The following is a 27,954-nucleotide window of genomic DNA, read 5'->3' on the forward strand; positions in this document are numbered from 1 at the left end:
TCCACATTAGTAAATGAAGAGCTTAATGCTATTGATTGTGAGTGAATTCATGAAATACATACATGCATTCATGAATATATGTGATATTGGATATTCCAATAAAGAAGGATATCGGATTATATTTATCCGATAAAGAAGGATATTAGAGGTGAGATACTCTAATAAAGAAGATGGTACCACATGCATTAGAGGTGTCTAGAGGACATAGCATGAATGTGAAGCATTAGATTGCATTAGGGATTATGTGTGCATTTTATGATAAATGATGTTTGACACGTACTTGGTAAATGTTGATTGTTAATCCGTATGTGAGGAGCAGAGTCCGTCATGACTATAAAATGAACAACGCAGGGTCCGTCATGACCATAATCTGAACAATGTATTTGTGGTGTTAGATTACATTAGGAACTTTATGTATATCCCTATTTGTAATTGAGTTATGTGATATTTGTTGATGTTTTGGTATTGTCCGAGACGACGTGAAACTATATGTTTGGTGTATTTTGTGAATGATTGATTATGTGATAAATGAAGTATATGCATGATATATGGATATGCATGAATGATGGTGATGTATATGTATAATGTATGATTATGCATGTTTTTATGAAGAAGTGTTTAAGTACCATTTACTTACACTTATATTTTGAGTATGTTATCTAACTCTCTTTTATGTGTTATGTGCTGCACCGTTGGGGGTCCAGATTTTACAGGATTTTGTGGTATTCGATGTCGAGTCGTCGGTGAAGCTCTGCTCTGATTGTGACACGGGAAAGGGTTTTATATTGTATATAAAGTCTATTGTCTATCCCTCAAGTGCTTTCTTCCTGTAGGATAATCTTCATCATTTCCATGTTTTCTCTCTCCACGACCATCCTCATCTCTTAAGCTCTTTTTCTCAGGATGGTCTTCCCCATCCCTTTTAAGCACTCGATCTTTTGAACCATCCTCATCCCTTAACTGCTTTCTTCCTGTGCGGTCATATTCATTCCTTCCATGTTTTTTTTCTCCATGGTCATCTTGATCCTTTTTATAATCATTATCATTTCTTCCTTTTGTTCTTGTGTCATAATCCTCCCTATTCTGATCAATTCGTCCAACAGATTGTGATTCAACATCCCTGTTATAATTTCTGCCTCTCCGCTCAGTTTCATTATCATTCCCTCCGAGCCTAGCTGACTTAGAATAATCATCTCTTTCTTGATTTTCATTTTGATAAATTCGAGATTTTGACTCAGACTCTATTTTACCAAACTTCCTATCCTCTACACCATGCTTAGCCAATTTGACAGTCTCCCTATCTCTGTCTTCATCAATCTTGTCACCCTTTGCAATTGCCTGACTTCTAGAATTTGAACCCTCTTTATAATCTCTCCTATAAGATTTTCTTAAAGAATCCAATCCATCAACATTAGCACTATTTTTCTCTTTTTCGGCAGCATTACCTCTGACATTTATTTGCTTCTTTGGTAGACCTCTCTTTGCTACAACCCCACTTTTTCTAGTTCTTTCATACCTGCGATCACTATCACTGCTGCCCGAATCACTATCACTGCGACTCTCATCAGAGGAAGAGTATGATCGCCTTTTAACACGTTTGTCTTGTCCTGAAGCATGCTTAACACCGACTCTACCAGAGTCCTCATTAATAGAACCATACCTTCTCGTTTTCTGCTTCTCAAGTCTACCATGTTTCTCTTCCTCACTATCAGCATCAGATTCCTCTTCGGAATCATAACGTTTGCTCATCTTCATATGTCCCTCCACTTCTTTAGTCTTATGCCTATGTAAGACTTCATGATGATCAGAATCACCATCTGAATCATGCCTCTTACTAGCCTTTTCTGGTTTTTTATTACTTTTTCTTGCACGGGTGCTGTCATCAGTATCAGAACTAAAATCAGTATCATCATTGTCCTCCACCCTGCCTTTCTTGTGGTGCTTAGATGTCTTTTGCTTCTTTTTTGCCTTGACCTTCCTCTTAGCATCACTATCAGAATCAGATCGATCACTACTGTCAGTATCAACCCTACTGTGCTTCCTTCTACCTGTCTTCTCATCATCCGTACTGCTATCTGAATCAGATGAATCATCCTTGTACTTTTTCTTGAGAGTCCCACCCTTCTTGTGGTGCTTTGTGTCTTTAACACCCTTTTTCTTAGTAGTTTCTTCTTTTTGAATTACCTCCAGTTGTTTCTTCCGACTGAAATCTCTGTCCAAAAAGGAATGTTCAGGTTTCAGAATATGTTTTGCATCAGCAAAAGAAACATCTTTCCCTTCATTGTCAGGCCCCTCATCATTCCCTTCTGCATTTAATTCATTAGCTTCAGATGAAACTATGCCAAGAGCAGCTTTCAATGTTTCCATCTGCCTTTCCTTTCTAGCAGCAATTTGATGAGTCTGTGTATTAGAAACCCTGAAAATCCACAAAAAAAAAATTATTGTTCAGCTTTCAATGAGGATATGTATATTTCAGTTTTTTGTCATGAAAATAATTAATTCATTAATTCATAAACTGCCCCAAAAATGAATATGAACCACTTAATTCAAACCTATGGACAAAAACAATGTCATGCTGACCAACAATTCAGAGAGAATGGACAATTCAACAAGCAGTGTAAAGATCAAATCATCAGTCATACTCATACATGAACTAAAACAATCAGTAATCAGTTTCGCCAAATATTCAAGATTAAGACACAAGTTTCTATAATCATATGGAATAAGAAAGACTAGATAGCTGATATACACACAGAAGAAAGAGCGAGAAATTTAACTCAATTAGGATTGCAATTTGACTCATTTCTATCAGCTAATAATCATGTACAACCTATTCCATCAGTTTAGGTAATTTACATCTGTCGCGGCGCGAAAAATCCTCGAGTGTGAACACTCGAAAAGAAACAGAGTCGCCACCGAATTTTATTTAGCCCAAAGAAGGGAAAGGAAAATATCGAGAAAACCTTAAGTGGTGAGAAAAATGGGTTCGGGAGTTGGTTATGCGAGGGGAAGGTATTAGCACCCCTCACATCCGTTGTACTCAACGGGAACCTTTTAGAAGGAAATTGTTTGTTTGCTTTAATGTGTTTTTTAATGTTTGCTTGATTACTCGTTTCTTGCTTCATCGATAGAAAAAAGTTTGTTTTTATTATTATTTATGTTATTATAGATGCGGGGAAAAAAGTTTTGTTTTTTATTATTGTGCCCGACAAGATGTTGAATCCTGCTCCTACGTATTCCCAGGTGCAATGGGAAAATCAGGGTTTCGTAGTTCAGGGTAAAAAAATGTTTGTGGGTTGGTTGCTTTTAGACGCATGACGTCTAAGTCGCATTCTCGTAGTTAAACACTGCTTGTATACTCGCACTTCGGAGGCTTAAGCGTGGTTTGTATTACGGAGAATGTCGCATTCTCGTATTTAAACGCTGCTTGTATGCTCGCGCGGCGGAGGCTTAAGCGTTGTTTGTGTTACGGAGAAAGGACAAAAACGTCACCCGTTTTGTGAAAAGGGTTTTACTTTTACTGCGCGCGTGGGCAGAGAAAAGGTTTGAGTGTGTTGTGTTGATTTTAGGAGTTTTAATGAAAACGTCCGAGAATGAGGATAATCCGAGTCACGAGCCATACGTCAGGGCCTCGAATTATCCGGGGAAGAAAGCCATACGTCAGACTAACCCCTTTTCACTCTAATTATGCTTAAGTTCTTTTATTTGATTTAAGAAAATCAAAAGGAAAGATAAAGCGGATGATGAAGTGTTTTAATGTTTTTTAGCGTTGGGGAATGAGAATGATTCAAGTCACGAGCCATACGTCAGGGTCTCGAATCATTCGGGGAGAGAAAGCCATACGTCAGACTAACCCTTTTTCATTCCATTTATTTTAATTGTGGGGTTTTTTCAAGTAAAGAAGTGTTTTTGAGAAACAAACTTGAGATGAAAGTATTAAATCGAGTAAGTAAACCAAACATTAAATATGAACTTATTAAAATAAGCCTAAGAGGTTTTGATTAATTAATCACTTAACTAATAATCACTTATTTAAGTGTTTAGCCATTTAAGCACCTAGTAATTTAAGCACTTTTAATCAAACAACTTAAATGGTTACTCACTTAATCAAGTGTTTAATTAATTGACTAATTAATCAATAACTCAAATAATCATTTCCAATGGGGAATGAGAATGATTCAAGTCACGAGCCATACGTCAGGGTCTCGAATCATTCGGGGAGAGAAAGCTATACGTCAGACTAACCCTTTTTCATTCCATTTATTTTAATTGTGAGGTTTTTTCAAGTAAAGAAGTGTTTTTGAGAAACAAACTTGAGATGAAAGTATTAAATCGAGTAAGTAAACCAAACATTAAATATGAACTTATTAAAATAAGCCTAAGAGGTTTTGATTAATTAATCACTTAACTAATAATCACTTATTTAAGTGTTTAGCCATTTTAGCACCTAGTAATTTAAGCACTTTTAATCAAACAACTTAAATGGTTACTCACTTAATCAAGTGTTTAATTAATTGACTAATTAATCAATAACTCAAACAATCATTTCCAATGGATAAGCACTTATGTGAATAAACTCTTATTTGAATAAGCACTTATATAAATAAGCACGTAAAAGTAAGTAAAACGCTTCTGAGGGTGCAAGAATGGGTTCTGGGGGTGAAGCAATAGCAATCTGCAACACCAGGCCCAGCCCAAGATCCAATTCGTCCAAACAAAAAAAACAGAAAAAATAATCCAGTGTGGCATGAGAACAGAGGCGCACAGTAGACGTCATGGATCTGAGCCTTTTGATTAAATCATGCGGCTGTGATTTAAAAATCACATAACAGATCTCAGCCCTTGGATCTTTAAAATAAAATCAAACGGTTTAAGGACCCAGTGTGGCATGAGAACAGAGGTGCACAGTAGACGTCATGGATCTGAGCCTTTTGATTAAATCATGTGGCTGTGATTTAAAAATCACATAACAGATCTTAGCCCTTGGATCTATCTAACAGTCACGTTTTAAAATAAAATGAACCACTCACGGGATGACACGTGGTCATCCCTAACCTCCTTCTTCTTCCTCTTCGCGAAGAACAGGTACAGAGCGGCCATGGAAGAGCTTGTTGAAGCTCACGGCCAAACAACAACTTCGTCAAAACATCATCAAAAATTATAAATGAGTATACGATTTTGCTCGGTTTTTCGCGTAGATCACGAATATAAACCTAGATTTTTCAAAAGATGTTTATATCTCAAAAAAAGTTCGAAACTTTAAAACCCCAAAAATTTGAAAATCTACATTTGTGCGATTTAGACAAAATGAAAGGTTGGAAAAGCTTCAGTAGGTACTCATGAGTAGAAAACGTTTAGAAACCTACTTGTTTTGTGCTTTGTTTCGGTGGGTTAACTCTCACTCTTTTATTGGCTATTTTTGAACCTTGTGTAAGCTTTTGTTGATGGTTTTTCTTCGTTTTTCTTGTGGTTTCAAGCTTAGGGAGGTGTTTGGAGTGATTTGGGTGAAGAAAATTGAAGTTTGAGGGTGGTTTGAATGGATTTCGAAAAATGGAAGAAAGTGATGAAAATGTGAGATTTTTGATTGTTTTTTCTTCTCTCTCCCTCTGATTTTTCACCTCTCCCTGTTTCAATTCTGCTGGATCAATTTATAGGCAAATTTAGGGTTTCTTTATCCATTGGATTGAAGTGTTTGAATTGGATTGAGTGTGAGAATTGAATTTGGTGAGAAAAGGTGAAGAAAGTATGGTGAGGTGAAGGAAAAAGCTGAAACAGGGGAGGGGGAGCGTGCTGCTGTTGTTGCTTTTTTTTTGTCATTTTCTGTTTGACTTTTTCTATTTTTTTTGTTTTGAAATAATAATAATAATAATAATAATAATAATAAAATAAAAATAAAAATAAAAAAGGGGGTGGGGGACGCCTCCAACAGCTTAACTCTTCCTTAGGAACAGATATAACACATCAATTTTAGGCACAATCAATATAATTGTGACAGCTCATAAAAGCTAAAGTTTAAATCTTTTTTTATTTATAATTTCTCTCTCTTGTCTCTATGCCCAGATTCTGCATCACCACCAGTCCACCACCACCATCAACACCAACACTCAATCTGACCCGCAATACAGATCTACATGATTACATGTTCCATTTCCCTCTGCCTTAAAAAAAAAAATGTTCCATTTCCCTCAATTGAAAACCACACAACCCAAACCTAGAAATTCCAAATCCCCAATTACTTTCTGTTTTTCTATATTAGATTGTTTGGTTTTATTTTGAAAAACAGGCAAATTAAAATTAAAATTCCCAGATCCAAAAAATCAAACCCAATCTAATACAACAAAAACATCATCTTGTTGAAACTGTGCCAATTTGTTTTGATAGCTTTTCAAGAATGTGGTACCCAATTTGTATGTCTAGATTAATTGAGTTCATCACAAAAACTTGAATTCATGATATAACAAATTTGTCTTCATGTAGTTTCTTTCTTCACTTCAAATATGGGTTTCAATAATCAATAACTAAACCAATTATATGGGATTTTTCAAAATAAAAAAGTAGAAAAATAATATGAAAAAGAGAATGAACTAGCTTGAAGATTATAGAAAGGAAAACCAATAAACTGAACAAAGATCATTATTTCCATTTAAAAAAATTTCCTTTGTTAACAATTTGCATTTTGGGTTCTCTAAATAATTTAAACATATTTTTTTAGTTTAATATTTCCATTAGAGTTCTATGCTTTGTTGCAACAAAGAAACAGGGAGTAAGCAGTGAGGCTAATGGAAGATGGAAAAATAGGCGAGAGAGGAGAAAATGATAAGGTTCTGTGTTGTTGTTGATGGTGGTGGTGATGCGGCATCATCATCTGGGCATAGAGACAAGAAGAAGAGAGAGAATGATAAATGAAAAAAAATCTAAACTTCAGCTTTTATGAGCTGTCACAATTGTATTGGTTGTGCCTAAAATTGATGGGTTATATCTATTCCTAAGGAAGAGTTTCTCTTTGCTGTTGTTGTGTTATATTTTTTTTTTAATAATAATAAAGAACATATTTTTGGATTTTTTTAATAAAATAATGGAATGTGGGAATAATGAAGAAAAAATAAAAATGAGATGGATAGTGTGTATTTGAAATGGGTAGGACAAAATTAGGGTATGACAACATCTAAAGCAGATCCCTCATGTTTGGGCAGTCTAGGCTATCCTGCGAAATTAAGAGTAGAAAAATTGTCCTTCCTTTTTTAGATCATAATTTCCTGAACATAGGTTATTATTTATCTGTAACTGTATTCTGACTACAAAACCTTTTCTTCAAAATCTACATAAAGAAATCACAACCTAATAAGCCATCATCCAGGTTTAGCAAAAGATTATCATGTCAATGATAGGTATGTGAAGTTTGTTTATAGGAGGAGGGGTAAAAAAGGGAATGAGGAGTTGGTGGGGACAGAGGGAATAACTAACAGCACACATGGCAGTCAAGAAGTGGAGGGAAGCATGGGAGTGAGTGAAAGAGAGGTGTTTAAAGGAGGAGGTCACGCATGATGCAAGAGGGATTGGATTGGAGTGGTAGCAGGGACTGGGAGTGAGAACCTTCCTCACACCAGTAGTGGTATTCTCATCTTGGGAATATTGTTTTCCTATTTCATGTAATTGTCATCACTGCAGGGAGTGATTATTCCATCCATTGTCTTAATATTATATAGCTATTGTAAGAAGTTGACACTTAATATTCAGATATTATATAACAGTAATTCTATCTTGAGCTTTCCATCCTTCTAGAGTCTATTATCATGTCAATAACAACAGCAGCGGTGTACCTAGGATCCTGCTCTAGGGGGTGCATACTATTCAACATTAATTAATAATTATAATCATATATATAATATAATCTCCTACAACAACAAAAACAACACCAATAAAATATTTTCTCCACAATCAAAAACAAAAAACTGTGCACAATAAAAACCAATAACAATTAATACACTTGAAAATTTTGGTAAAGCAATGACAGAACCAACAAATTCATCAATTGGAATCATATGTCATACTCATAAGCAAATATCTAAAATCCAAAAGCTCACTTGTCCAAATTGGAATCATTTTCATCAGCTGCAGCCTCCAAGCTATTGCGAGCCTCCTCGAGTTTCTCAGCGATCTCAGCATCAGTATAACCCTGATCAATTAACTTGTCTTCAAGAATAACAAGTTTGAGCTGAATCTGATGCTTACGATCATGCTCAAGAATCTCTTTGTTAGCCTTTCTGGAAACACCAGCAGTACCCTGATCTCCTTCAAAGCCCTTCATGTTCTCAGCAACCTTGGAAGTTCTCGGCTTGACGAAGAACTTGTTGCTCTGAATGTACCCATTGGTACCAGACCCTCTTGGAGTTTGTAACCCTATTCCGTTATACATATTGTGACAAAGCAACGACTGCAATTGAAAACCCAAAAAATCATATAAGAAACCCTAATATCAACTTAAATTCACAGATCTTAAATAAATAAATATATATCTAATGCAATTAACAAATTGAACGGCAAAATGAAAAAAGATGAGAAACCCTAATTTAAACGACTGCAATTAACGGATAAAAAGCTGAGCGTAGAAGAAAAAGAAGAATATGTCTGAATCTGTGATCCGAGACAAGAAAACGAAGAGTAGTAATACCTGTTATCGATGTGGAAGAAGAATTATCGCGACTCAAAGAAATAGAGAAGCCACAATGTTGTTGATACTTTATTTATGATGATGATGATGATATTTGATTTGATATTTTATCATATATTTATTTATGGGTCACGTTAAATAGTACATTATTTAACATTTTTCTATTGAAAAATATAAGTGTAATTTTTTTTGGACTAAATATAAGAGTAATTGACAAAGAGTACAGTTGACAAATTTTATCTTTAAAACATTAAATGAACAGTTGATTAGAAACGCTAAATCTGATGAAACTAAATATCTATAAAAAAACGGAGGGAGTAATGAACATATATTTGGTTCATCCTCATCTTCATCATGTCTATTGTTTTGTTCACTAAATTATAACAACGCTCAAATATAAAAATGGTGTGAGACACACAAGGTGAGTTCAAAAAATTGAATCCCCTGACAACCTACTTAACGGGCCATAAGAGATATTTTATAAGTTGTGAGAAATTTCAATTTTTTGACAATAGAAATCTCAATTAAATACCACAAAATTTATTTATATTTTTTAAAAATCAATATCACAAGATTTTTTTAATCAAAGTTTTTAAAAAAAATTTAAAATCTTAATTCAATACACCCTCCTAAATTTTATTTTCAAATAGAACATTTTTTTAATCAATCTGGTGTACCGTGTACTATTTTAAAAAGATTCTGCATGCTAACATGTAGCCTTTTAAGTATTTGTCAAAGAAGTTTAAAATTTGAAGTTTTATGTTATCATTTTTAACACTTGGTTAGCATATGCCTTTTACCACTTGATTATGGGTTGGTGGGATTCAGTGGCGGAGCCAGGATTATATTGGAGCCTGGGCACAATTTTAACCGCAATATTTTTTTGGCTAGCATGAGTCAAATAAGAAAAAACCAGCAAAACATAATCAAATAAGAGAGATGAAATATAACATACCAATAGTTACTACATAAAATTAGGAGGCAAATGAATGGAAACAGTGTTAAAATCCCAGTTTTTTCTAAATAACCTACGGCCTATTTTTTTTCCCAAATTCAACACTCAATTGTGAGAAACTTAATAAAAGGAGCATTAAAATCCCAATTTAGACCTTGAAATCCCAATTTTTTCTTAACAAATTCACCAAGTTTAGACCTTGAAATCCCAATTTTTTCTAAATAACCTAAAACAGGAATCATATTTTTTTCTCATACTACAACCCAACATCAAAGGATAATGATTAATATCATCAAGTTAGACATAGAATAATAATTGGAATACCAATTTCTAAGTATTTTATGCAATTTCTCAATTTTAGGGTTGCTTAGTTTACCTGTGTGCGCTGCGACTGCGAGAGAGAGAGGCTGAGAGCGGCGGCGGAGAGCGGCCTGAGACTGAGAGAATGAGAAATAGAGAGATTTGAGACCGGATTTGAGAGTGGTGCTGCGGTGATCGATCGCGAAAGGAATGAATGAAACAGAGAGTAGGAGAAACGCAAACTCGTTACTGTACTTCTTTTTCTCTTGTTTCTTTTATTATTATTTTTTTTAAAAAAAAATAATAATAATTTGGGGTGGGGCAGCCCGGGCACGTGCCAGGGCATGCCGGGTGGCATCTCCGCCACTGGTGGGATTCATAAATTTTAACCAATTAAAAAAGAATGGTTAATGTGTTCTTGTGGGATAGTGGAAGTAATAATAATAAAGGGATTATTTGGTTGTCATGGGAGAGGCTTGCAAAATCCTAATACTTTGGTTGCAAAGCTAATTAAGGCAAGGTGGCGTATCAAAAGTGGTGATAACATCAGAGTTATGCAGGATCCATGAGACTACTATGCACATCATGACACATTCGCAACATTTCAAGGAACTTTGGAATGTGTAGTTTGGGTTTCAAGCTATCTTGTATTTGGCAATAGAGCAACCAATAGTTTTTAAACAATCTACTGTGGTTTACCATGCTACGAAGAAGACCCGAAAAACTGTAGAAATGAAGGCAAACAAGCTGATGTAACTCAATGCTCACAATATCTATCAGTTGATGTAACACACACAGACACAGATCACCTTAAAATAGTTAAAAAATTCAGGAGTAAAAGATCAAACTAAAAGAAAACTCACCAAACTTTCCTAGAAAAATCCATATTTATTTACAACTTTACACAGCGTACATAGAATGATCATCTCAACAATCTTATAATGCGGCATGATTTTATAAAATGTACTGACAATAAGAGAACTAACTCAGATGCTATGCTAGTTCTGAAAAGCAGATACATGATTTCCCAAATTGAATTGATACCGATACTAGTTCCAAAAATCAATTTATTGTCAGCTGTGAGGACTGAGGATGCTATGACTACTTGTTTGCAGACTGCAAATTATTGAGGTAAATTCAATTAAGCCATACACAGTCTGCACGTGCATTACAATTGTGAACTAGAGATGTAGAAGGAGATGTAACACCCCACTCATACCAAACCTGCTTTAGATTCCACAAAATATTGAAATGCATGAAATAGAGAATAGATGCAAGGGTGAACAGAAATATGATGGAAAACAACAAATGATCAAAAACCAACCTTTGTAGAATCACAACAGCGCCAGAAATGTACTTCTAGGGTAGAGCCACGATGCACACAAATAGGTTCCCTTAATGGAAAATACATTTCATCCCTGCAGAAAAGAACAAAAAAGTATAGGAGGGTTAAAAACCGTGTCCAATTCCTCTTCATCTATCTGCGATTTCCTACTAGAAAAGGGAACAACATATAATAAGGCATCCTCGCAAGTCATAAATCGTAATACAAGGTGAACATATAGTTTCCTTCATTGTGTTGGGTGTGAAGGGGTGGATTTAGTCCCACATTGCTAAGAGATATCTAGCAAACAGAATTCAGAGAGTGTGGCTGAAATGACCAAGAGCAAATTCATCAGATCTATTTATGCTACTTGCTGGAAGATTTTCAAGAGGAATTCAAGATGATAATTTTGCCAATATCATATCATCATTGTTTGAACATTATAGTCCAAATACATTAGTTACTCGATCTATCTAAAATGTAAAATTTCTCTTATATTAAAGAACAAAGAGTAAAAACTATGAACTTAATTATTTCTTATATTAATCATTCTAAAAAAAAATTGTTTTAGTTATATTAATCATACTGTGATTTTAAACAATATTAATAATTCTCTAAAAAAGTTGTTTAAGTTAATTTTAAGTTTTACTTTGTACTCAATTTTTTTCTTTCATCTTAGTGTCCCTTAAGTTATAAATACTATTACTTTTTTTCCTTTCATCTTAGTATCCCTTAAGTTATAAATATTATACAACTTGACATTTTTTTTTTGTTTCATTTTGATCGTTTAAGATATAAATATTAGTAACTTTGATCTTTTAAGTTATGATCGGAAGGGGGCTGAAACCACTTGATGTCAGAACTGACCCCCGAACCAGAGTAAACGAGTGGTGAAAACAAAAAAATAAAATCACAACTTAAGTAATCAAAATGAAACGAAAAAAATTTAAGACACCAAATTATCTAATGTTTGTAATTTAAAGAAAATGAAACCTAAAATTAACTTAAAGAAGAAAAAAAATTTAACATTTCTTTTAACCAACAGTTTTCATTATTCTATATTTGAACCGAAGTAGACAATCATATTAGGCTTGTTTTCATCTTCTGCATAAGACAAAGGTTCAACCCATTGTTTTGATTCACTGTCACAGCTACTCAACAACAATGACTAAATACAAAAACCTGATTGCTTGAGTTGAACATATTTATTTATCATTATGGAATTTATGAACATTTAACTACCATCCTACTATGGTGGCCTTACCTGACTGACAACATCTCATTAAGCAAAATGTCTACTATCATTCATGAAAATAGCACGTTCAGTATTCCACTCTTGAAAATTCATTTAACTCTTAAGAGGAAAAACACCAACAAAATTGACTAGTTGGATGGAACTCAACTTGAAATCTGGGCAAAACATGAATAATAGTTCAAACACACTAAAAAAATTACATGCTTTAAGCAACAGAAACGTAAGACAACAAATAATACTCAGGTCCACATTCAAAGGCTAATAAAGTAGTAAAGAAGCATTCTGAATTCATGGACTGCAGTATTCGGTTTCCATGCCTCTCCCTTGAACTAGAAACATAGTATTTGGTTTTCTCGGAGTAACCCTCATGGCTATCCATCTTCCTACTCCCTTCTGTGCCTTCTTTCTCCACGATCATCATCATCCCTTCGATAATGCCTTCTTTCTCCATGATCATCATCATCCCTTCTGCGTTTTCTTTCTCCAGGATAATCATCATCCCCTCTGTGCTTTCTTTCCCCACGAACATCCTCATCCCTTGAGCTCTTTCTTTCTTTGCGATCATCCTCATCCCTTGAGTTCTTTCTTTCTTTGCGATCATCCTCATCCCTTGTGTTCTTTCTTTCTCTGCGATCATCCTCATCCCTTGAGTTCTTTCTTTCTCTGCGATCATCCTCATCCCTTGAGTTCTTTCTTTCTTTGCGATCATCCTCATCCCTTGACTTCTTTATTTCTCCACTGCCATCCCCATCCCTTTTGCTTTGTGCTTCTCTATGACGACCCTCATCCCTTAAGTGCTTTCTTTCTTCATAATCATCTTCATTCCTCAAGGTCTTTCTTCCCGCGGGATCATCCTCAATCCTTCTGATCTTTGTTTCTCTATGATCCTCCCCATCTCTAGAGCTCTTTTTCTCTCCACGACCATCCTCATCCCTTGAGGTCTTTCTTTCTCCATAATCTACTTCATCCCTCAAGGTCTTTCTTCCTGTACGTTCATCCTCAATCCTTCTAATCTTTCTTTCTCCATGATCATCCTCATCCCTCAAGTGCTTTCTTCCTGTAGGATAATCTTCATCCTTTCCATGTTTTCTCTCTCCACGACCATCCTCATCTCTTAAGCTCTTTTTCTCAGGATGGTCTTCCCCATCCCTTTTAAGCACTCGATCTTTTGAACCATCCTCATCCCTTAACTGCTTTCTTCCTGTGCGGTCATATTCATTCCTTCCATGTTTTTTTCCTCCATGGTCATCTTGATCCTTTTTATAATCATTATCATCTCTTCCTTTTGTTCTTGTGTCATAATCCTCCCTATTCCGATCAATTCGTCCAACAGATTGTGATTCAACATCCCTGTTATAATTTCTGCCTCTCCGCTCAGTTTCATTATCATTCCCTCCGAGCCTAGCTGACTTAGAATAATCATCTCTTTCTTGATTTTCATTTTGATAAATTCGAGATTTTGACTCAGACTCTGTTTTACCAAACTTCCTATCCTCTCCACCATGCTTAGCCAATTTGACAGTCTCCCTATCTCTGTCTTCATCAATCTTGTCACCCTTTGCCATTGCCTGACTTCTAGAATTTGAACCCTCTTTATAATCTCTCCTATAAGATTTTCTTAAAGAATCCAATCCATCAACATTAGCACTATTTTTCTCTTTTTCTGCAGCATTACCTCTGACATTTATTTGCTCCTTTGGTGGACCTCTCTTTGCTACAACCCCACTTTTTCTAGTTCTTTCATACCTGCGATCACTATCACTGCTGCCCGAATCACTATCACTGCGACTCTCATCAGAGGAAGAGTATGATCGCCTTTTAACACGTTTGTCTTGTCCTGAAGCATGCTTAACACCGACTCTACCAGAGTCCTCATTAATAGAACCATACCTTCTCGTTTTCTGCTTCTCAAGTCTACCATGTTTCTCTTCCTCACTATCAGCATCAGATTCCTCTTCGGAATCATAACGTTTGCTCATCTTCATATGTCCCTCCACTTCTTTAGTCTTATGCCTAGGTAAGACTTCATGATGATCAGAATCACCATCTGAATCATGCCTCTTACTACACTTTTCTGGTTTTTTATTACTTTTTCTTGCACGGATGCTGTCATCAGTATCAGAACTAAAATCAGTATCATCACTGTCCTCCACCCTGCCTTTCTTGTGGTGCTTAGATGTCTTTTGCTTCTTTTTGGCCTTGACCTTCCTCTTAGCATCACTATCAGAATCAGATCGATCACTACTGTCAGTATCAACCCTACTGTGCTTCCTTCTACTTGTCTTCTCATCATCCGTACTGCTATCTGAATCGGATGAATCATCCTTGTACTTTTTCTTGAGAGTCCCACCCTTCTTGTGGTGCTTTGTGTCTTTAACACCCTTTTTCTTAGTAGTTTCTTCTTTTTGAATTACCTCCAGTTGTTTCTTCCGACTGAAATCTCTGTCCAAAAAGGAATGTTCAGGTTTCAGAATATGTTTTGCATCAGCAAAAGAAACATCTTTCCCTTCATTGTCAGGCTCCTCATCATTCCCTTCTGCATTTAATTCATTAGCTTCAGATGAAACTATGCCAAGAGCAGCTTTCAATGTTTCTGAAATTCTGGTATCACTAGAATGATGTTGCCTAAGATGTCCCAACAACTACTTTGTGAATAATGTGGTTTTCTATTGTTGGCACATCTTATATAACATATAAAAACTGACAGAGAATAAATAAATGACACAAGTAATTGTTAACCCAGTTCAGCCAACTGCCTACTCTGGGGGATACCAATCCAGGAAGGAAATCCACTAATAGCTCTAGTTACTAAGACCTCCAGCAAACCCTAGGATTTACGCCTTAAACTAAGACCTCCAGCAAACCCCTGGTTTACGCCTTATAACCTCGACACTACTCATGCAACTTCTGCCTAGGAACTCCTAGACATGAGATCCCATCTCACTTCCACTCACACAACACAACCTGTGTTGTTTAAACAATGTTAGGAATGATGTGGCGACAACTTGCCAAGACAACACTTCACTTTTGCTTAAAAGCTTCAAGTGAATCACACACGGTAAACTCCGTACTTCAAAGCTTAGGAGCCACCTTAAAATAATAAACTTACTTCTTAACTCGTGTTATAGAATCCACAAGCAAGAATTACAATCAAACAATAAAAGACTCAACAAAGACTCAATATGTGTAACTAATATTTTTCAAATGAGATACTTAGTCTTGAGCTTGGTCTTCATATATATAATGATTAGGCACGCTCCTCTTTCTTCACAAATGCTCAGACGCTCCTTGAGAATCATAAAGGATGATCTGATACTTTTTCAATCTTCATTAAGGATATATCAAGACTTTCCAAAAGTGTTTAAAGGACTTTATATGATAGGATAAGTCATCCAGCTATTTCATTAAGTTTGTCTTATCCTTAAAGCTCCTGATCAGATCAAATCTCCATTGAGCGTGCTCTTTAAGTGGATTTCCATAAATAGCAGATGCTCTCATAAATGCGCGAGATTTCCTTGAATAAATATGATGTTGTAACATGTTTTCCAACATCTTGTTAGTATATTTGTTTTAGCAAAATTAAGCCAATTCAAATATCCAACAATCTCCCCCTTTGGCAATTTTTGGCTAAAACAATTTCAGGCCATTACCTTTGAGAGATTAAAAAGCGCAATCCTTCAAATCACCATGGTCACACAAAAGAAGGAATGTTAGAGCATCATTTAAACAAAATTTCACATAGGTGAAAATATATGCATCAGAGGCAGCAGCAGCGGAGTTATCATCAAAAAGCCTCGAGCAAAAATAAAACGTGGTATCAGAGCAAATGATTAATCATATCATATGTCATATGTCATCAAAGGTGTTGTGACATATGGGAGCACATCTTCTAGCACCTGTTCGTCCAATCAGGGCAGCATCCATTCAGTAGCAAACTCCCCCTGACTTCATCAGCTTGTGCATCATCTCAGGGTAAAAAAAATTTTACTCCACCTGAATACTTGCTTACTGCTACGTAAAACATGTCATCACAAAAGACACAACAACATGTAGCAGAAACAAACAAATCAAAGTACTACTCCCCCTTTTTAGCCACAAAATGTGCCAAAACAGGAAAGTTAAGTATCCAAAGTGCAGAATTAAAACAAAGTACAGACCATGCACTCAGAAGGTGCTAAAATCCAGGGCAAAAACACCCACAAAACAAAGTACTGTAAAAACATTAAAAAGATTACAAAATCATTCATCATCACTGCTATCAGAGTCTTCATCCTCATCTGTAGCAGTATCATAACCTTCATCCTCATCTGCATTGTTTTGTTCATCTGCAGCAGCCACATTTGCACTAGCTTTGACAGGTATTTCATCAGCTTCCAATCCTTCAATCATTTTCAGGAACACTTTCTTTCTTTCCTCAAGCTCAGCCTGCTGTTTATCTATCTCCTGACATTGAACCTTTAAACCAGCAATAATCTCCTTTTTGGTCATAACACCAGCTCCAGCAGCAGATGTCCCAACATGATTAGTAACATTGTGATTACCAAAGAGTTTGTGATGAAAAGTAAAGCCAGATTCCCTCTTCTTAGGTGTGTCAGTCACAACCTTGATGTCTGGATATTGGGCCAAGATAATTCCACATAGCAAAGATGGAAATGCTATTGGCATCTTCACAGCAGTTGATCTAATATGCTTAATAGTTTGATCAAAAATAAAGGTTCCATAGTCATAGTCAAACTTGGTTCCTACAGCATATATAAATCTACCCAGGTTTGTAGCAACATTGGTTGCATGCTTGGTTGGCACCCAATTTGTTGACCCTATCCTATTGAGGATGGCATATTTGACATTCAATTTACTAGTGGGTATCAGCTTCTTTGTGGGCCAGACCTTAACCTTACCAGCAGTTATTTCAGCACTCACAACATCATTAGCAACCTCTAATTCAGCCTTAGGTTCTACAGATCTTCATAAGTAATTATTGATCACAACAGGAGAAAAATTGATACATTTACCTCTGACAAAAACTTTGTGGTAGTCCTTGCTCAGTGGATTATCACATTCTTCAGGGATGTTTACAAGAAACTCTTTCACCAGCAGCTCATAGCAGGGACTGAAGTCACAGACTGTCTTCATCAGACCAGCTTCCTTGATGTAGTCAAAGATGTCTTGACATTTGAGAGCATCTTTGGTCAGTTCCCTTTCAACAGCCAATCTCCTTTGGTAAATGTAGTCCCATCTCAGTGCAAAGGCAGCACGATGGAAGGAGATGTTATCACAGGGGGCTTCTTCAATACCTTGAGGAACCTTCTTTGCAGTAGCCTTCTTAGGATTGGGAGATGAGATGTTAGCAACATCTTCAGCAGCATCATAATCTGAGTCACTGGATGACTCCTTCTTTCTCTTCAGTGTCTCCTTTTTCTTGGCAGGAGGGGAGAGAACCTTACTCCAACCTTTGACTGGTCCAACACCTTTTGTTTTCACTCTTGGTGCAGGAGTCTTGCTTGCAGTGGCCACAGCCTTCCCTGTACAGCTTCTCAACCTTTTTGTTATACCACCAGTTGGTTTTACAGCAGTCTTGGTGGTGACATAATCATCAACATCTACTACATCCTTTTCTTTTTCCTTCTCAGCTTCTGCAGATTTGTCAGCTTCAATCTCTGGTTCTTCTGTGGGGATGGACTGGTTGCTCTCTTCAGATTGAGTGTCCCCTTCATCATCAGAAGTACCTTCACCAGCAGTTCCAGTTTCTTCATCTGAGGTCTCAGATGTTGTGACAGTTGTCTCAACATCTTTTTCAGCAGCAGCTTCCTTCACAGGTTCTTCCTCAGCAGTTTCAACTTCTTCATTTTCATTCAAGGATGTCTCAACATCTTTCATGACAACCTCTTCAGTTACCTCATGGGTTGATTTTTCAGCCACCATCTCAGCAATAGTTGGTGATTTATCAGCAATATGAGGCTCAACCTCTGTAGGGGTGTCTTCCATCTCGGTTTCAACAGGCATAGAATTAAGATCTCTCTTTTCAGCTTCAGATCCCAAATTTTCTTGGCTAGGGTTACCAGCAGTAGAAATAATTGTTTCAACAACTTCAGACACAGGTTTAGGGTTTTGAGGTTCTACTTCAGTTGCTTTCTCAGATGTGTTAACATTTGATTCAAAAACCAAATCAGACATAGAAAGAGCAAACTTAGATTTATAATCCCTTCTATTCCTTTTAGAAGTTCCTTTCTCAGATTTATTATCAGATGGAGAGATAGCATCACTTACTTTTGAAGTTTTCTTCTTTTCAACCGATTTTCCCTTCCCTTTCTTCTCAGCAACACTTGATTGAACTTTGGGTTTGGAAGCACGAACAGTTGTAACCGGTACAGCATCCTTGATGATTTTTGAGGGTTCGATCTTTGCTTTTGATCGAGTAGAACGACCGGACTTTGTAGTTTGGGAAGATTCAGACATGTTTGGATGATGATTTTTGAGGTTTAGGAAGTTGAATGGATGAAAGTTGAAGTTGGAAGTGGAAGAATAGGGTTCACGATAAAAAATTAGGATTTGAGTGGAAGTGTATTGATTGCGTGTACAGACACATTTAAGGGAAGTTTGTAATGATTTCCCTAAATTAGCGTGCATTGATTGATGGGAGAGAAAATGGTTTCCTTTTGCACGCCTCAACTGCTGTAACTGCTATGCTTCTTCATGCAGGCAAATTCCCAATTTGCCCCTTAAAAATTCAAACTGATTAGCATCAAGCGCCTTTGTAAAAATGTCAGCTAGCTGTTCACTTGTACCAATGTGCTTGAGTTCCACACAATTTTCTTCAACAAGGTCTCTGATGAAATGATGCCTGATGTCTATGTGTTTGGTTCTTGAGTGTTGAACTGGATTCTTTGATATATTGATTGCACTCAAGTTGTCACAATATAATGTCATGACATCTTGGTCGACATTATATTCTTTCAGCATCTGTTTCATCCACATCAACTGTGAACAACTGCTACCTGCAGCTATGTATTCAGCCTCTGCAGTGGATAGAGACACACAATTCTGCTTCTTGCTGAACCATGAGATCAAGTTGTCACCCAAAAAGAAGCATCCTCCTGAGGTACTCTTCCTATCATCAGCACTTCCAGCCCAATCTGCATCACAATACCCTACCAAAGTAGAATTCTTTGTCTGGGAGTACAGAATCCCATAATCACTGGTGCCCTTTATATATTTCAGAATCCTTTTGACTTGTACAAGATGGCTCATCTTTGGCTTGGCTTGATATCTTGCACAAACACCCACAACAAAGGTGATGTCTGGTCTACTAGCTGTAAGATACAAGAGACTGCCAATCATGCTCCTGTATAGTCTTTGGTCAACATCAATGCCATTCTCATCTTTGGTTAGCTTCAGATGTGTAGCAGCTGGAGTTCTCTTGTGTGCTGCAGTGTCCATTCCAAACTTCTTGATCATATTCTTCGCATACTTGCTTTGAGAAACAAATATGGTGTCTTCCATTTGTTTGACTTGCAGACCAAGGAAATATGTCAGCTCACCTACCAAACTCATTTCAAACTCTGATTGCATTTGTTGTACAAAATGTTGCACCATCTTTTCAGACATTCCACCAAATACTATGTCATCAACATAAATCTGGGCAATCATCAGCTTCTTTTCTTGTTCTTTAACAAACAGGGTTTTGTCATGGCCTCCTTTTCTGTATCCTTGACTAACAAGAAAATTTGTCAGCCTTTCATACCAGGCCCTTGGAGCCTGTTTCAGTCCATAAAGAGCCTTCTTCAGCTTGTACACATGATCAGGATTAGCAGGATCCACAAAACCTTTTGGCTGCTCCACATAAACTTCTTCATGTAGGTACCCATTAAGAAAGGCACTCTTGACATCCATTTGGTACAGCTTAAATTTGAAGATGCATGCTATACCAAGAAGTAGCCTAATAGATTCCAGTCTTGCTACTGGCGCAAATGTTTCATCAAAATCAAGTCCTTCAACCTGAGTATACCCTTGAGCCACTAATCTTGCCTTGTTTCTTGTTACAACACCATTTTCATCTGACTTGTTCTTGAACACCCATTTTGTGCCTATGACATTAACATCATTGGGTCTAGGAACAAGATCCCACACATCACTTCTTCTAAACTGAGTTAGTTCATCTTGCATGGCTTCTATCCAAAACTCATCAGTGAGAGCCTCTTTTACATTTTTAGGCTCAACCTTTGAGACAAAACATGAATTAGTAACCACTTCATTTGTCCTTCTTGTAGCAATTCCCTGGTCAGGATTTCCTATGATGAGATCCTTGGGATGGTTCTTCTGTATTCTTATTGAAGGAACTTTTCTCACAGGACCAGGTGTAGGAATTATTGATTCATCATCTGAATCAGATTCTTTCTCTGCTACAGCTTCTTCAGATGTTGGCAAAGTTGTTGCAGTATCAGATGTTTTAGCAGATGTCAAATCATCTATCACAACATTGATAGATTCTACTATTACCTTGGTTCTCTGGTTGTAAACTCTATAGGCCCTGCTGTTTGTTGAGTATCCAAGAAACAATCCTTCTTCACTTTTAGGATCCATTTTTCTTCTGTGCTCTCTATCAGATAGGATATAGCACTTACTTCCAAACACATGAAAGTGTTTGACAGTTGGTTTTCTGCCTTTCCACAGTTCATATAGTGTAGTAGAAGTTCCAGTTCTGAGTGTGACACGATTGTGAATATAACAAGCAGTATGCATGGCCTCAGCCCAGAATTGATATGGAAGATGTTTTGCATGCAACATCACTCTGGCTGACTCTTGTATTGTCCTGTTCTTCCTCTCAACAACACCATTTTGTTGAGGTGTGATTGGAGCTGAGAATTCATGCTTGATTCCTTCAGAGATGCAGAATTCAGAAAGCTTGCATTCTCAAACTCTTTACCATGATCACTTCGTATCCTTACAATAGCAGAGTTCTTTTCTCTTTGGAGTTGAAGACAAAGTTCTTTGAATGCATCAAAACTTTCAGATTTGTCTTTTAGAAATTCAATCCATGTGAACCTTGAAAAATCATCTACCATGACGAACGCGTATCTTTTTCCTCCAAGGCTCTCCACTTGCATTGGCCCCATCAGGTCTATGTGCAGCAATTCTAGTACCCTTGTTGTGGTAAGATGTTGCAACTTTGGATGCGACATCTTTGTCTGCTTCCCTATTTGACATTCTCCATATATACTTCCTTCCTCTATTTTGAGCTTTGGAAGTCCTCTGATAGCCTCTTTAGCTATTGCCTTCTTCATGCCTTTGAGGTGCAGGTGGCCAAGTTTTTGGTGCCACAACTTTACCTCATCTTCTTTGCTAATAAGACATGTTGGTACATCTTCTTCTTTAGGAATCCAGAGATAGCAGTTGTCTCTTGACCTTACTCCTTTCATCAACAGCTCTCCTTGCTCATTTGTAACTAGGCATTCAGCTTTTGTGAAGTTAACTTTCATGCCTTGATCACAAAGTTGACTTATGCTGATTAGATTAGCTTTAAGCCCTTTTACAAGCAGCACATTATCTAGCTTTGGTAAGCCATGGTTTGCAAGTTTACCAACTCCCTTGATCTCTCCTTTGGCTCCATCTCCAAAGGTCACAAAGCTGGTAGCATATGACTTCAAGTCTTCAAGATAGTGTTCAACACCTGTCATGTGTCTAGAACAGCCACTATCAAAGTACCAGGTTTCTCTTGATGAAGCTCTCAAGGATGTATGAGCTATTAGACCTGTGATTTTCTTCTTTTCTCTCCATTCCATTCTGGTTGTAACATTAGGGAAAGCAGGTGTATAGCTTTCTTGATGAACTCTCCTTGGATATCCGTGCAACCTATAGCAGAAAGGCCTAATGTGTCCTTTCCTGCCACAATGATGACATGTCCAGTTATAGAACCTGGGCATAGGATGTCCCATCAGATGTTGCGACAATCCTCCTGACACAAACGTGCTGCTGATTGGAGTATGTATAGTAGCATTGTTGAACTTCATCTGCTGCTTTACTCTTTCATGTTCAAAACCAATGGGCTTAGGTTTCCCATAGTTTTGTCTCTGTAACATTTCCTCAAAGGCATCAGTACCTTTGGTCATCATTTTAGCCACTTTTGTGACTTGATCCAAATCAGCATTTAATTTGGTTACTTCTTCATTCTGTTCAGCAACTTTACACAGGAGGTTAGACTTCTCCATTTCCAACTGTTGAATTTGACTACTCTGATCTTCAACCTTAATGTTGAGATTATCAATGTTCATGAGTAAGTCATTTTTCTCAGCTTGTAGTTTACCATTGATCTTCTTTTGTTTCTCTAATGCTTTGCAAACTTCTATACTTCTATTATGAAGATCTTTATAAGTAGCAGCTAGTTCTTCATAAGTTACCTCCTCATCACATGATTCTGAGTCAGATACACAAACCCCTGTTAAAGCATTAACAAATTTGGCAGATTCTTCCTCCTCTGAATCTGTATCAGACCATGAAACCACAAGACTTTTCTTTTGCCTTTTTAGAAAGGTTGGACATTCAGGTCTGATATGGCCAAAACCTTCACATTCATGACATCTAACTCCTCTTTCATCTTCATTTGCCTTTTTCTGAGAACTGGACTGTTTGTTGTTGTTGAATCGACCATTTGGCTTGGACCTTTGATCTACTTTCTTCATCAACTTGTTGAATTGTCTCCCTAGCATAGCCATAGACTCAGCTAAGCTTTCTTCTCCTTCAGATTCAACTTGTAAGTCAGCAACATTGCTTTTTGAGGAAAAAGCTAGATTCTTATCTTTCTTTTCATTCCTCCTGTTCAAGCCAATTTCATAGGTCTGAAGTGATCCTATGAGTTCATCTAAGTTTAGGCTGGAGAGATCACGAGCCTCCTCAATGGCTGTCACCTTCATATCAAATCTTTTAGGCAAAGATCTGAGTATTTTTCCAACTAACTCCTCATCTGAGATAGGTTTTCCAAGCGCATCAAATGAATTTGCGAAATCAAGCACATTCATTTGAAAGTCATGAATGGTTTCTTCCTCCTTCATTCTGAGATTCTCAAAATTAGTTTTGAGCATCTGAAGCTTAGATAGCTTTACTTTTGATGTTCCTTCATGAGCCTTTCTCAAAATTTCCCAGGCATGCTTAGCAGTAATACATCTCTTTACAAGCCTGAACATGTTAGCATCCACACCATTGAAAATAGCATACAAGGCTTTGGAGTTTCCAAGTGCCAGATCATCCTCATCTTTTGTCCATTCATCATATGGCTTCTTAACATCAGTTTTATTGCCATCTTTGTCAAGAACCATTGGTGGTTCCCATCCACGTAACACAGCCTTCCATGTTCTGCTGTCAATTGATTTTATGAAAGCCTCCATACGAGATTTCCAATAATCATAGTTCTCAGGACCTGTCAGTAAAGGGGGTTTAGACACTGACCCTCCTTCTTTATCCATTGTACCAGAAAGTACTCTCCCTGGAGCTCACCCAAAATAACAGAACAGGGTGCCTGCTCTGATGCCAATTGAAATTCTGGTATCACTAGAATGATGTTGCCTAAGATGTCCCAACAACTACTTTGTGAATAATGTGGTTTTCTATTGTTGGCACATCTTATATAACATATAAAAACTGACAGAGAATAAATAAATGACACAAGTAATTGTTAACCCAGTTCAGCCAACTGCCTACTCTGGGGGATACCAATCCAGGAAGGAAATCCACTAATAGCTCTAGTTACTAAGACCTCCAGCAAACCCTAGGATTTACGCCTTAAACTAAGACCTTCAGCAAACCCCTGGTTTACGCCTTATAACCTCGACACTACTCATGCAACTTCTGCCTAGGAACTCCTAGACATGAGATCCCATCTCACTTCCACTCACACAACACAACCTGTGTTGTTTAAACAATGTTAGGAATGATGTGGCGACAACTTGCCAAGACAACACTTCACTTTTGCTTAAAAGCTTCAAGTGAATCACACACGGTAAACTCCGTACTTCAAAGCTTAGGAGCCACCTTAAAATAATAAACTTACTTCTTAACTCGTGTTATAGAATCCACAAGCAAGAATTACAATCAAACAATAAAAGACTCAACAAAGACTCAATATGTGTAACTAATATTTTTCAAATGAGATACTTAGTCTTGAGCTTGGTCTTCATATATATAATGATTAGGCACGCTCCTCTTTCTTCACAAATGCTCAGACGCTCCTTGAGAATCATAAAGGATGATCTGATACTTTTTCAATCTTCATTAAGGATATATCAAGACTTTCCAAAAGTGTTTAAAGGACTTTATATGATAGGATAAGTCATCCAGCTATTTCATTAAGTTTGTTTTATCCTTAAAGCTCCTGATCAGATCAAATCTCCATTGAGCGTGCTCTTTAAGTGGATTTCCATAAATAGCAGATGCTCTCATAAATGCGCGAGATTTCCTTGAATAAATATGATGTTGTAACATGTTTTCCAACATCTTGTTAGTATATTTGTTTTAGCAAAATTAAGCCAATTCAAATATCCAACAGTTTCCATCTGCCTTTCCTTTCTAGCAGCAATTTGATGAGTCTGTGTATCAGAAACCCTGAAAATCCACAAAAAAAAATTATTGTTCAGCTTTCAATGAGGATATGTATATTTCAGTTTTTTGTCATGAAAATAATTAATTCATTAATTCATAAACTGCCCCAAAAATGAATATGAACCACTTAATTCAAACCCATGGACAAAAACAATGTCATGTTGACCAACAATTCAGAGAGAATGGACAATTCAACAAGCAGTGTAAAGATCAAATCATCAGTCATACTCATACATGAACTAAAACAATCAGTAATCAGTTTTGCCAAATATTCAAGATTAAGACACAAGTTTCTATAATCATATGGAAAGACTAGATAGCTGATATACACACAGAAGAAAGAGCGAGAAATTTAACTCAATTAGGATTGCAATTTGACTCATTTCTATCAGCTAATAATCATGTACAACCTATTCCATCAGTTTAGGTAATTTACATCTAAAGCAGATCCCTCATGTTTGGGCAGTCTAGGCTTTCCAGCAAAATTAAGAGTAGAAAAATTGTCCTTCCTTTTTTAGCTCATAATTTCCTGAACATAGGTTATTATTTATCTGTAACTGTATTCTGACTACAAAACCTTTTCTTCAAAATCTACATAAAGAAATCACAACCTAATAAGCCATCATCCAGGTTTAGCAAAAGATTATCATGTCAATGATAGGTCTGTGAAGTTTGTTTATAGGAGGAGGGTTAAAAAAGGGAATGAGGAGCTGGTGGGGACAGAGGGAATAACTAACAACACACATGGCAGTCAAGAAGTGGAGGGAAGCATGGGAGTGAATGAAAGAGAGGTGTTTAAAGGAGGAGGTCACGCATGATGCAAGGGGGATTGGATTGGAGTGGTAGCAGGGACTGGGAGTGAGAACCTTTCTCACACCAGTAGTGGTATTCTCATCTTGGGAATATTGTTTTCCTATTTCATGTAATTGTCATCAATGCAGGGAGTGATTACTCCATCCATTGTCTTAATATTATATAGCTATTGTAAGAAGTTGACACTTAATATTCAGATATTATATAACAGTAATTCTATCTTGAGCTTTCCATCCTTCTAGAGTCTATTATCATGTCAATAACAACAGCTGTGGTGTACCTAGGATCCTGCTCTAGGGGGTGCATACTAATCAGTGCATTTTAATGCACATTCTTCTACTATTGTACTAGTGTATTCCTATGGTTTAATTTACTATTTTCACTATTTTAAGGTGTTTTTATATTTAAGTTTATTTCTAACTCTATTTTATTTTCGCACTTAATTTATGAATAGATAGCACTTTGACACCCTTCCGGTCCGCAGGACATAACTGGAGTTACAAATATCGGATTGAGACGCGGGAAGATGCGTTGGAAAGCTGAGATCAAGAGCTACGACTTTCATGTTGAGGCCAAAACCCAGTTCGGAGCGCAAGTGTGTCAAACAATTGCGTTTATGTTCCAGACGAATTTAATTTCAGCACAACTTTATATTTTTCGGCCCAATTGTTTTAAGGCCCGTTCCATGTATTATTTAAACCGAAAAAAGGCAGCTAGGGTTATTCATTCACTGTTCACGGAAATTAGAAAACCCTAGAGCAGCCACCACTTACATGGAGAACTAAATCTTTCTTTCAATTCGTTGGTGCAAGGAACTCGTTTTAAATTCTTGAGGTCTGTTTTAATAGCAAATTCTGTTTTATATTTATGTTCTGTTATGCAATTTTCATGTTCTTTATTTCAGTATGAAGTTGAATTATAATGATGCTTAATCACTTTAATTCGATTCGCACCGTGTTATTCAATTAGTTTATCGCTTGCATAGATTACATTGAATATGAATTGACATAAACTTTGAGCGCTTAGCAAAAAGTGTTGATTGAATTCAGTAAGGATATTATTCTGTCATTAGTAGCGCTTGTTTACTATTGCCTATGATTAGTTGAACGCATTTGACGCTTGTTTGAATGGAATTCGTATAAAATTGGTAACGCTTGTTTAATTCGGTTTTATAAATCAACCAGAACATAAGCATATAACGAATTTATTCTTTGTGAACCATATGATAGAATCAAGAACGAGTTACCTAAGCCAATGAATTGATCGTTTTAAATCAATTAAATTTCACATTTTTCTTACGTTCTGTTAACAAACCAAACCCCCCCATAATTTACAGTTTTTGAATTGTTTCTAATATAGATAAGCCGATTGTGAGTCTTCGGAGACGACCAAGGTTAACTGCCTTGTATTACTTTTTATTTAAATTATTATTTGACCACGAAACGACCGTGATCACATACTATTCAACTTTAATTAATAATTATAATCATATATATAATCTCCTACAACAACAATAACACCAATAAAAATAATTTCTCCATAATCAAAAACAAAAAGCTATGCACAACAAAAACCAATTAACAATTAATACACTTCAAAAATTTTGGTAAAGCAATGACAGAACCAACAAATTCATCAATTGGAATCATATGTCATACTCATACACAAATATCTAAAATCCAAAAACTCACTTGTCCAAATTAGAATCATTTTCGTCAGCTGCAGCCTCCAAGCTATTGCGAGCCTCCTCGAGTTTCTCAGCGATCTCAGCATCAGTATAACCCTGATCAATTAACTTGTCTTCAAGAATAACAAGTTTGAGCTGAATCTGACGCTTACGATCATGCTCAAGAATCTCTTTGTTAGCCTTTCTGGAAACACCAGCAGTACCCTGATCTCCTTCAAAGCCCTTCATATTCTCAGCAACCTTGGAAGTTCTCGGCTTGACGAAGAACTTGTTGCTCTGAATGTAGTCATTGGTACCAGACCCTCTTGGAGTTTGTAACCCTATTCCGTTATACATATTGTGACAAAGCAACAACTGCAAT

General features: G+C 36.6%; 2 protein-coding genes and 1 long non-coding RNA gene across 3 annotated transcripts; all 3 read right to left on the reverse strand.

Annotated features, from left to right (window-relative positions):
* Positions 1–798: 798 nt before the first annotated feature.
* LOC123922932 (serine/arginine repetitive matrix protein 2-like) lies at positions 799–8,710 on the reverse strand. Its single transcript, XM_045975589.1, has 3 exons — positions 8,672–8,710; positions 8,085–8,434; positions 799–2,416 (listed from the first exon to the last, which is right to left on the reverse strand). Exons 2-3 carry the CDS (start codon positions 8,414–8,416, stop codon positions 799–801), a joined length of 1,950 nt encoding a protein of 649 aa, XP_045831545.1. The 5' UTR covers positions 8,417–8,434; positions 8,672–8,710.
* A 2,064-nt stretch (positions 8,711–10,774) lies between these two features.
* On the reverse strand, positions 10,775–11,476 carry LOC123919676. The gene is made up of 2 exons (XR_006813298.1): positions 11,251–11,476; positions 10,775–11,150 (listed from the first exon to the last, which is right to left on the reverse strand). It is a non-coding gene; the product is annotated as an uncharacterized LOC123919676 (long non-coding RNA).
* Positions 11,477–12,683: 1,207 nt separating this feature from the next.
* LOC123922933 (protein starmaker-like) lies at positions 12,684–27,944 on the reverse strand. Its single transcript, XM_045975590.1, has 4 exons — positions 27,598–27,944; positions 25,022–25,096; positions 13,259–15,115; positions 12,684–13,222 (listed from the first exon to the last, which is right to left on the reverse strand). Exons 1-4 carry the CDS (start codon positions 27,927–27,929, stop codon positions 12,889–12,891), a joined length of 2,598 nt encoding a protein of 865 aa, XP_045831546.1. The 5' UTR covers positions 27,930–27,944; the 3' UTR covers positions 12,684–12,888.
* Positions 27,945–27,954: the final 10 nt, after the last annotated feature.

The sequence above is a fragment of the Trifolium pratense genome, linkage group LG4 (assembly GCF_020283565.1).
Source record: "Trifolium pratense cultivar HEN17-A07 linkage group LG4, ARS_RC_1.1, whole genome shotgun sequence".
NCBI classification, from domain to species: domain Eukaryota; kingdom Viridiplantae; phylum Streptophyta; class Magnoliopsida; order Fabales; family Fabaceae; genus Trifolium; species Trifolium pratense.